Source organism: Haliaeetus albicilla, chromosome 11, assembly GCF_947461875.1.
Source record: "Haliaeetus albicilla chromosome 11, bHalAlb1.1, whole genome shotgun sequence".
NCBI classification, from domain to species: domain Eukaryota; kingdom Metazoa; phylum Chordata; class Aves; order Accipitriformes; family Accipitridae; genus Haliaeetus; species Haliaeetus albicilla.
Genome location: NC_091493.1, coordinates 34,017,557 through 34,029,144, shown reverse-complemented (window position 1 = coordinate 34,029,144; position 11,588 = coordinate 34,017,557). Strand labels below are relative to the sequence as shown.

The 11,588-nt window shown below is 41.1% G+C and overlaps 1 protein-coding gene across 1 annotated transcript in view; it reads left to right on the top strand.

Annotated features, from left to right (window-relative positions):
- The first annotated feature begins 187 nt into the window (after positions 1-187).
- The window catches only part of PDZD8 (PDZ domain containing 8), a 67,050-nt gene continuing 55,649 nt past the window's right edge, over positions 188-11,588 (top strand). The window contains exon 1 of the mRNA XM_069797073.1: positions 188-1,257. Coding sequence (XP_069653174.1) covers positions 338-1,257 — 920 coding nt within the window. The 5' untranslated portion in view covers positions 188-337. The remainder of the gene's footprint in view (positions 1,258-11,588) is intronic.

Below are 11,588 nucleotides of genomic sequence, written 5' to 3'. Positions count from 1 at the left end.
AGGTTAGTCCGTCCCCCACCCCGCGCATGCGCCCGCCGCGCATGTGACGCCACAGCGCGCGGCGCCGTGACGCGCGCGGCGAAGCCCTCCCGCCTCCGCCAATGGGGCCGCGCGGAGGGGAGGGCCCGCGCCTCCCGTTGGCCGGTTGCCGCCCCCGCCCCGCCCCCCTGCCCGCCGCCGCGGCAATCAGGGCGGTGGGCGGGGGGGACCCGGATGAGGCAGCCTCGGGCGGCCGCGGCCGTTAAACGCCGGCCTGCGGGCGCGGCCCCCGCCATGGCGGCGGCGCGGTGAGGGCGGCGCGCTCGGGGCGCGGCTGCGGCGCCGGGCGGCAGCGAGGATGCTGCTGGTCTACGTGATCCTGCTCTCGGCGCTGGCCGGCTGCTTCCTCACGCTCTTGCTTCAGCTCCTGCTCCTCTACAGGAAGAAACCGGAGCCCCCCGGGGGGGCCGCAGCCTCCGACGGCCTCGTCTACTCCCGCGTCGCGACCGACCACAGCCTCAGGGACTACCTCCAGGGCTCGGAGCCGGCCGGCAGCCAGGCGTCTCCGGAGCCGGCCCCCGGCCCGGCCCCGGCCTCAGCGCCGGCCGCCGCGGCTCCCGCCGCCGCCGCCGCCCCGGGCCCGGAGCCCAGCGCCAAGCAGCCGCCGCCGCCTCAGCAGCAGCAGCAGCCAGAGTCCCCTCCGGCCCCCTCCTCCCGCGAGGAGACGTGCCACTTCCTCAATGCTATCTTCCTCTTCCTCTTCAGGGAGCTCAGGGACACGGCCCTCGTCAGGAACTGGGTCACCAAGAAGATCAAGGTGGAGTTTGAGGAGCTGCTCCAGGCCAAGATGACGGGGAAGGTGCTGGAGGGGCTCAGCCTCAGGGACGTCTCTCTCGGCAACGTCCTGCCCGTCTTCAAAACCGTCAAGCTCATTCGGCCGGTGGTCTGCAACGAAGAAGGCTGCCCCGAGGAGCTGGGCTTCGAGGTGGACCTGGAGTACAACGGTGGCTTCCACTTGGCCATCGATGCCGACCTGGTCTTTGGCAAGTCGGCCTACCTCTTTGTCAAGATCTCCCGGGTGATGGGGAAGCTGAAGCTGGTTTTCACGCGTCTGCCCTTCACTCACTGGTCCTTCTCTTTTATGGATGACCCTGTGATACTCTTTGAAGTGAAGTCTCAGTTTGAAGGGAGGCCCATGCCTCAGCTCACTTCCATCATTGTGAACCAGTTCAAGAAAGTTATTAAGCGCAAGCACACCTTACCCAATTATAAAATCAGGTAAGATGTCCTGTGTCCTCAGTGTTGCTTTGGGTGGCGTGCATTAGAATTGTTCTTTTGCTCGTAGTAGGTAAAAAGACATTTCTGTTGGCCCTTTTACAGTAGGGGTACTTGTACATTGCTTGTCTGATACCAAAAGCTTTCCATGAAAGTAAGCATTGTTTTCGATTTATAATAGATGAAGAAGCCATTGCACGGTGAGATTGTGACATGCCCCAAACTATGTGTAACTAAATGGCAGAATTAGTAGGTATCAAAAATGTTGGGATCCTGTCAGGTGTCCAATGGCAGGGCTGTGATATCCCTCTTTGGAAAAGGTAGAAGGATGGCTCTGTGGACAGTGTGTGGGTTTGGGGTTGTCCTTCTCCCAAGCTTCTGCCACTGATGAGCCACCTGGGCAAGACTTGTGGCTTATGCTTACCTATAGAGGCAAGGTGCTTGTGACTTAATGTGAGAGAGGATAAAGTTCACTCTCTAGGGAATATCTCTAGGTACTCTTCCTTTCTGGTTTTCTGAATTTCTTCAATGACTTTGGGGAAATCTAGAAGTTGGTAAAAGAAGTATTGCCACTATTGTGGTAAGTAAAACTTTGGGGGACCTCTTGGGTTTTTTTGTCTTTTTTTTTTGGTAAGATAGTATGTTTTCTTTTACAAGTGCACACACTGCAGTGCAGACTGCATTATATAGTGAATATAATGAAACGTTCAGTGATATTTCTGTAGCGGAAGTGGCATCTTTGCTTTGATTCCATCCTTGTTTCTGATTAAAAGATATTGCATGTCTTATCGTTGTTCAGGTACCATATTCCCTTTCTGTCATGCATCTTACCACTCTTAGGATACCATATTTCCTCTCTCTTTTGTTTATTCTTTGTAGCTTGTATTGTGTGTTAAGTAAGGATTTTTGTTTTACTTTGTTTACCACATTCTTCTCCAGTAAGCCTTTTCTCTGAAATACATCAGAGATGAGTAACGAAACTGCCTGTTTGAATTTTGAAGTATAATTAGCTTTGCAGTGATGTAATTTTTAAAGACTTTTCAGCTGGTTCTTCTGCAACTGAATTTGTAAGACTTCTCATGAAAGTGGATGTGTAAAATATCCAAGATTTGGAAAGCTCTGACAGGGCAATAAGTAGTTTCTTCAAGTAATGTGGTGGTCCTTTCAAATTTTGAGGTACTGAATTGCTCTCCAGAAGAGAACAATCCCTGGGCAGCAGGGAAGCTGTCAAGAGCAAGTTTGCTTCCATTCTCTTACTGTCAGCACTCTCAGCATACCTAGAAAGAGCAAGTAGAGCAAATGATCTTGACGCTCTCTAGACAAGTTTTCAGGGTGTTTGTGGAACCAGTGGTGATATGCTCCTCCCCTTCAGCATAGGAAGACAGACATCTTTATTTTGCCTCTGGGAGATGCACCTGGGCAGTAGGGTGCTCTCATCATTTAGTTAGAGTTAATGAATTTTCCACATATTCCTCAAACTTTCTGCACCGGAAAGAATGCATGAGGCATGTGTGAGCCACTGACATGTTAAAGGGACTTGAGGAGAAAATAAGGCAAGAAGCAGAGCGCAGTGTTTGGGGCAGAAATGAGTAGAAGTGTGATGATAGAAGGTAACTGACACTGAGAACAATATAGGAAGCATAAATTATTATAGAACTAAGAAAAATGAACTGTTATTTTAAAATGTTCTCTTTAAGTTATAAGGAGTTGGGAATTTGTCAATTCTTGAGAGGGAAATACAGTATCATAGCTGGTTTTCATGCTACATAGTAGGCTGGTAGCACAGGGTGGCAAATGTTCAATGAAACAGTGTCCAACCCTGTATATGGAGCTTTTTACCTTTAGATTTTATGCCATGTTCTGAACATGTCACTCTGACCCACTGGGTGGTAAAGAGGGAAGGCAGGACACGAAGCTTAATGCGCATTAATGAAATTGTCTTAAGGAAGGAAAATTGTGTCATTGGTGGCCTAACTGTCTAGGACTTTGCCTTTAAAGCTTCAAGTGGGAACGCAGACCCCTGCATGGGAACCTTCAGCTGTCCACAGTTGCCTAAGGTTGTGGAAGACAGACTGAAAACACGTATTCTCCACCAGTGTGTCTCAGATGAGTTTATGCAGGTAGATCCCTAGACAGCAGAACTTGGTAACAGCCGAGTAGTAACAACACACTCTTATGTGGTAGCATAGTTGAGAATTGAGACGTTATGCTTTAGACAGTATGGAGAACTGATTTGGAAAATCAAGCCTCCTGCCGATAAGATGCAAAACTTGATATTCTTAATAGAATTTGTAAGAATGCATTGGCTTGGGATTATGGTATGTTAATATATTCTTTAGCAAAGAATGTGTATGAAGAAGTCAGGAGAGTTTCACAAGTGTGTAATAACCTGTTACCTTACTTAAGGCTTAACAATTTCTCATCTACAGGGAACGTGCTTATTCTCTCCCCATTTTTTTTCCTATGGCCTACATGCCTTTTGGTTAAGTACATAGTCAGTATTTGCTTCCATGTGTAGTTCAAAACCTTTCTGATGTCTCCCTACATCAAGTAACTTTGTAAATAAATCTTTGAATAGCAGTAATTACAACCTTGTAAACAAAAGCATTTGGAGTGCAAGGAGTTCTCTTTTCAGCTGGTTAAAAGGGGCACTTTGTTACCCAGCTAGCATTCCAGATTGAAGTCCACAAAGGAGTTTTATCTTGTTTCAAGATGCTAAGTAGCATTAAAAATTAAAATACGCTATTTTCTTTGTCTGTTATATTAGGCAACTTCTAGAGGTTATTACTTGGTAGTGAATGGTATAAGAAGAGAACTTTTGCCAATAGTTGATTTTGAACATCCTGTAACTAAGTTTGTGTAAAGCAAATCCTCCTCTCCTCTGTTATTTAATTGTAAAATACTGCATTAAAAAGTGTTGTGTTTTCACATGTGTACCATCTGTTGCTACAGCCAAATTACTACACACATACTTTTGTATTCTTTCCAATTATGTACAAAATTTTACGCATCAAAGCAGTGATTAGGAAGATCATCTTCTTTTGTAGCATCCATTGCTAGGAGTGACTTTGTGATGTGCATAACTGTAGCTTTAAAGTGAAAGAAGGCATGTTGCATTCCTGATGCACTCCTAAGTGTCTATAAGGGGAGGCAATGTAGACTAGTAAGTGCATTTTAAAGTTTGCCTAGCATTTTATGTGCAATTTTCTCCATGAAAGCAATTGTCTACTAATTGAAAAAGGAGGAATGCACTCTATGTCTAAACAAATAAGCAGTAATTTGTGTTTTATTCTAATAGTGTGTAATCACTTTTCTTTGGCTCTTTAAGAAATGTGTTTGTTTCTGGCAAAACACCCTATTTCAAAGCTGCTCTGCCATTGAATGGCAATTGCTATCTCATATTGTAGAATTTGGTTAAATCTCTGAAACAAGGTTGCTGGTAACATTCAGAGAATGGTAGGCTTTTTTTTTTTGTCATCATTGGTAAAGGATTTGTGCAATTGATAGTAGCAAGAGTTACTACTGTTTTATAGTTAACTTTAACCTTAATGTATTTGTTGTTGCTTTGTATAGAAGAAGCTTTTCTGAAAGCATTGTGGCCTGTCAGAGAAGTTTCTTGTTCAGATGTGGGGAAGATCTAAAATGACAAATTTTTTTTGTTGTTGTTCTCTGGTATACATGAGTTCTGGTGCATTCTTGAGAAACTAGAAAACTGTGAGTCAGTATATATTTTTTTTTTTTTCTTTTTTATAACTAGCCCTAACCTGAGTAAGGTAATGAAGAATTTTAGGCATCATTTATTTGGCTCTACATACTCCATAACTCTATTTTGACTTGAATTAACAGTTTCAATTATACCTTTTTTTTAGTTCTAAGACAAGTTGACCCTTGTGTGGAGCTTGAGAAAAGGCTTTCCGTGCTCAGACTTCCCCATTGGTTGTTCGTGATGTCAGCTATTGGTGTTCTGGAAGGTGGCCACTGACCCACCAGCTGTGTCTTGCTGTCCCAAAATCTTTAATGCTGGCACTCTCAGGAACCAGACTCAGTCTTGCCTGTCGGCGTGGCTTGACTTGACACTGTATTTTTCATGTAGGTTTCTTTTGCTAGAGCAGGATGGTAGGTAGTAATGATCAGCACAAAGTGGAGTTCATCTACTGTCCTGAATCCAACCTTTGGTTTTTCATTGTATACACTCAGCCAGTTCTTAAAAAGTAGTACTATAGACATTGTTCATGTTGGTTTTAACTTTCTATATTGTGTCCTTTTAATAGTAGGATAAAGTGGTTAACACTAAGCTGTAGCTACTAGCATTGCCATAGTGTGTTTAGTACTTAGACACCTGAAATAGTCCTTACTATATGTCTATCTCCTTGCTTGGTTGTGCTGTTGCAGTGCTCACAGGTTCATCTCTGTTAGCTCTCTAATGAGCTGTACCTTGCTCATTAACCTATTATTAAGCTGCTTATTGGTGCAACTTTGATATCCCCCCCCCCCCCAATCATGTTGGGTATATAGGTACACTAAATATGCTGTGTTGTCTAGCCTGTTCTTAACAGTCAGCTGTAGCTTTGCTGTTTTGAACAGGTCCTGATCTTGCTTTGCGTAGGTTTTTGGGTTTTGGGCTCTTTCTAGACAATAAAAATACACTTTGCCATAATGAAGAAACAAAGCTCTTTGTATATATGTAAAGGGTGAGGAGGAAGTACTCCTGGTCTAGTCTCACTCCAGAATTTAATTGCCTGGTATTTCTTAATCAATGATGTAGAAAATCTGACAGCTGCTGGTTTTTTTTCAAAATTCAAGGTCTTGCAAGTTCATCCATTTAGATTCTAAGCAGATTAGATATTGCCTAAGCAGTGAGTCAGTTCTGTATATTTTAAGAACACTTGGTTTCTCAGTTTGTTACATTAAAAAAAGCTAATAGTTTGTATTGATACTAGCCTGTTAGAGAAACTATACTTTGCTTTATTTTAATGCATGCTACCACAGAGTGGAATAACTTTCTTTTCTTTACAAGTAAACTCACAAAGGATTACTTCTAACATTTCTGTATCAGGGATTTAGATGACCTCCTGAGGTCCCTTCCAACATGAATTATCCTTGGAACTGATCATTTGCAATACAGTTAGTCATGTTAAATAGTTTTATGCTTTATTTGGAAGCTGGGACTATATTGAATTTCACTGGGAAGAACCATTAGACAAACCTATTTTAATTTACCATTATAGAATGCAATTTGAGAGTTACACAGCAGTTTCTTATTTTTGGCAAAACTTAAGCTAAGAAGTAATGTAAGTAGCTATTGATTTGGAGTGTGTTTTATAATAGAAATGACTTCATAATATGGTAATAGAGGTATTGGACAAAGTATAAAATTTTAAAAAGTATGTATTATTCATATGGTGAAATTATACTTGGAAATACCAGAAATAATTGTAGAGATTGGGATTGTGAGCATGTCTTAACTTCAGAAATGAGTAGCCAGTAGAGATACCTGCTTTCTCTACAGCTTCTGCAAAGGGAGAGGATATGGAGATTCTTTTCCTGAGTGGATTTCTACTGTAGGCGTGGTATGAATCTCTCTTACTAGTTAAATCTGTAAGGCACTCCTCTTTGAAGTTCTCATTCCTATTGCTCCTGAAAGGAAAGAGGAGGCTTTTTTTATTTTCTTTTTTTAATGCCATGCCTATTCTAGGTGCAAAAAATCTAATGTACAGAAGCATTTGGAAAAAAAAAAAACCCAACCAACCCAGGATCCGAGTGCTTTTCTGCTCTGCAAAAATTGATGGTAAAGCAGCACTGTGATACTTGTGGGTTTTCAGACTGTTCCAGAGAGGTAATGCTCTAAATGATGACAGCACAAAGGCTTGTTCTGCTAATGGCAAAGCACTGATAATTGGAATCAGTAGATATGTCTGTAGACAGTAGTTTCATGCTTCGACAATTATCTTTGTAGTGCATGGACAAGTAGTTTTTCTTATTCATATAGGGGTTGGATAAATGGATCTGTAGGCAACCTGACACACAGTAAACATACCCAAACCCCAGAATATTAAATATTTTCATTTCTTCAAGGGTGCTACATGTGTGGAAGGAAGCTTTTTGTAGTGCAGAGCTTTTTACTTTATTTTGGGAGTGGTCTATCTCAGGCTTACATTGTGTCTGGAGGGTCACTAAATACATGTTTCTTCAGATTAAATGAAAGTATGTGGTACAAAGTATGTATGTAAATCTTCTTACGTAGATATCAAGTTCAAAATATATTGGTTCTAGGGATTTTGAAACCTTTTAGTCGTCTTCCCCAGCTCCAGTACTTCACGGGTGTTGTGATTTAACCTCAGCCAGCAACTAAGCACCACACAGCTGCTCACTCACTTCCCCCCCCCACCCAGTGGGATGGGGGAGAGAATTGGGGGAAAAAAAAGTAAAACTCACGAGTTGATAAGAACAGTTTAATAGAAAAGAAGAAAGTAATAATGATAATGATAACTAATAAAATGACAACAGTAATAATAAAACGATTGGAATATACAAACGATGCACAGTGCAATTGCTCGCCACCTGTTGATTGATGCCCAGTTAGTCCCCGAGCAGGAGTTACCCCCCCACCCCCCCCCACCCCGTTTATATACTGGGCATGACATCACACGGTATGGAATATCCCATTGGCCAGTTTAGGTCAGCTGTCCTGGCTGTGTCCCCTCCCAGCTTCTTGTGCCCCTCCAGCCTTCTCGCTGGCTGGGTGTGAGAAGCTGAAAAATCCTTGCCTTAGTCTAAACACTACTTAGCAACAACTGAGAACATCAGTGTGGTATCAACATTATTCTCATACTGAACCCATAACACTATACCAGCTGCTAGAAAAAACCCTAACTCTATCCCAGCCAAAACCAGGACAATGGGCTTTCACACTGGAGAGATCTAATTCTGAAAAAATGCCAGTTTGAAACTTGTTCTTTGTAAAGTCAGATTTAATGAATGACCAGCTACATATTGGACATTTTCCAGTATAAAGGTGGCATTCTTTTCAGGTTAAGAGCTGAGGCTTTTCCTTTGATTAGTCAACAAATGCTTCATCTTCTTTCCTTACCTGCAAGCGTGAGGAACGAATACAGCACTGACTTGAAGTGGATTAGTGAAGAAACTGGGAGACCAGAGGTATAGTTGGGGACAAAAAAACCCTCCCCACCCCCCCAAAAACCCCCAAACCAAACTCAGTTGGAGAGAGAGATGGATGAAGACAGAAAATAGTAAGTTTTGGTGATTACTGTGTGTTTGCCGCAGATACCAATCCAATAAGCATTAAGGTTAATTGGTCTGACAGAAAAATAAAACCTCCTTCAACTTCTTTTACTTGAAACAGTGTATAAAAGATTCTTTGTGTAATAATAACGAAAACAAAATTACCTCATTTATCACTTTTGTTCTTTTGTATTTAAAAATTACTTGATATTAGTCCTGCAGTGAGCTTCTTTCATGTAGATAGTGAATGAAGGCTCTGAAAAATCTGGTAAGATTTGTTTGGTACTTCATGGCATTTTGCATGCACTAGCATTGATACTTCCTATTTCTGTTCCTCTGAACTCTGATCTTGAACTTTAAGCTCATCTTGCTGCTCAGTGAGAACAAATACTTTTCTTTTTATTCAGTTGTCATAATTTGTATAGCTTTCAGTTCTTTTAAATAAGATATGAAATAAGCAGTAGTACTTGTTATTTTTTGAAAGGTAACTTATTTCAAAGTAAATATAGGGCATGTAGGAATTAATCACATTACTGAACTGTAGGCATCTAACAAATGTCCGAGTTTGGCTCTGAGCCTGTCTGTTGGAGCAGGTAGGTGTGTTCAAGCTCTAGAGTTGGGCTATTCTGAATCACCTTCTACAAGCTGTATTATGACTTTTAGTTTCTGTGGATAGATAGTGTGACTAATGTTTCCTACCTGTCACACAAAACTGACCGCTGGATTTCCCTTGAAGGAGATTACTTCAAGGAATAGAGGCACAGAATTTACGTGTAAAAATGAGTGGCTAATACAGCTCTCAGTAGTTCATTTATGTCAAAATGCATGAGTCTCTTGTAGAACCTATTTTATATGTATTGAGCATGTGAAATAGTTAATCTTTTTGTTAGCAAATGATACATGATCAGAAAGCTCTTAAATAAGTAGCCTGGGTAAGGACAGTAGGTTTTAGTAGTCAGTGTGGTAGAACTGTGTGGTGCTCCAGTGACGGAGAAGCTTAGTCTCAGGCTGCCGATTTCACTATGGGAGCTAGTCCTTTCATGTTACTCGGTTTCTATGGGAAACTGCTTATTCTGCATTCCTGCAGAGATTGCCTGAAGTCACCCGATATGCTCCTGTGTTTACAGTTCATGTTCACACTTGTTTGATTTAAAACTATCTCAACATTTGGTTATTCTTGATATTACTGTTCTTCAGAGAATAGTAAAAGACTTTAAATTTAAACTTCTTCTAGGATTAATAAAATTTATTGTCTAAAATGAGTATGGAGAGAATGTTATGTACCTATGTGATTTGTTCATTTAATAGATAATTTGTACCACCTTGGTCTGTTAAAATCCATTAATTGTGCAACTACAGAAACTTTTGCATGATGATCTCAAACTGTGCTTTTGTCCAGAAGAAAGCAATGATCCAGTATTATAAATGTTAACTGGGAACAATTAGCTTTTCAAGCAGGTTCTATTCTGTGTGATACATGAATATCAGTATTTTAAATAATTAAGAAAAAAATGCTCTACTGAAAGTGTTTGTTTTGATGTTTGAGGGTTGAAGAGTGCTTGTTCATAACAGTGGATAAATTCTCATTTTGGAAAGGAGTGTGGATACCAATTTGTGTGAAGGGATTTGGGAATCATTGTTTTATAAACATTTGTCAGGTTAATTGTGACATACTAAGCTGAACACAGAATTTATAAATAATTTCTTTGAGTAGTTTCTGCTGCAGTCAGAGTTTCTGGTTAAACTAAAGAATTTACTGCTGGGATGGTGTTCATCTCGGTTAAGAGACACGAGTAAGATCCACACATGTTTTGGAAGCTTTTCCTGTTATTATTTACCTTCACTGTTTTAACAAATTGTAGTTGTTTTACAAGCCAATCAAATCAAGGCTAGAATTCAGACTTTCAAGATGTTCAATGATCCCAGCCAGCATATCTAGTAAATTAGTGGAAAAAAATCTGCAATGAAGACTTCACTTGACAGATACTTTTGTGTTGCAAAGAAAGTTTCTGCGGTACAGTTAAAGTGCCCAACCGACAGTGAAATAGCTGTGTATGTGGTGTCATGGATGTGGGTGCTCCTAAACTGCTCTACCCAGCAAGCTGGGTGTATGCTGTGTTGGGTTCGGTAGCTCGGACTTCTGCATCACACCTGCCCAAAGCTGTTTGGGTGCATCTGCTTTCCTAAGCACTCTTCCGTCTGGGAGGACTTTTACTCTTGTGGAGCCCTGCCTGGGTTAATAAGCCCTCTGAGGACTTGGGAGTTCATCACCGTTTACTGCAGGATCCAGCTGGAGCCCGGCAGCATTTTAGACCTGTCTGTGGCCATATATATAGATATGAAGACTGCCAAGGAGATGCTAGGTGTAGCAGAAATGAAAAGAGAGGGAAAACTTCATTTTTTGTGAGATGAGAGAAAAGCAGAAACTGTGTTCAACTCTGGATTGGGCTCTGGAGAGCTACTTCGTTGTTGTGGGTGGGTTTTTCCCTCCCCTCACTAGCTGTTGTAATTTGTTTTAGCCTTAAAACTACATGGGGAACAATTTACCTTTATAATTTCTTAATTCCCCTGTGCAGCTTGCAGCTACTCTATAGTTCAGCAGAAAGGTCGGTGAGGAGCAGTGTACCCAGCCCTTTCCATTAAAGCTGTTTCATGTAGTAGAATCCCTGTATTTTCCATTACAGCAGTACAGTTTTCATATTTTTGAAGACTTACCAGATGTCATAAAAATCTGTCTGCAATAAAGAGTGTATTACAGAGATCAGCTGATGATAATCAGACTGTTACACATACTCAAAGACAGTAATTAATTGCCAGATATGACTAGCATAAAATTAAATTAGGATAATCATTTGGGAATACTTTTTTTTAGCAATTTAGTGTTGCTTAAACTGTAAAACTTACAGGGACAATTTAAGATGTAAATTAACAAAGTTATTTCTTAATTTCTGTCCAATATTTTAAAATTATGGAAATCATAACACTTACACTTTTTTCCTGACTTTCTCAACTTAGTCTTAATGCTAAGCTTCAATATATTTTTCTGCATCAGTTTTAATGGCAACATAATTATGAAAAAGGCCCATTCAGAA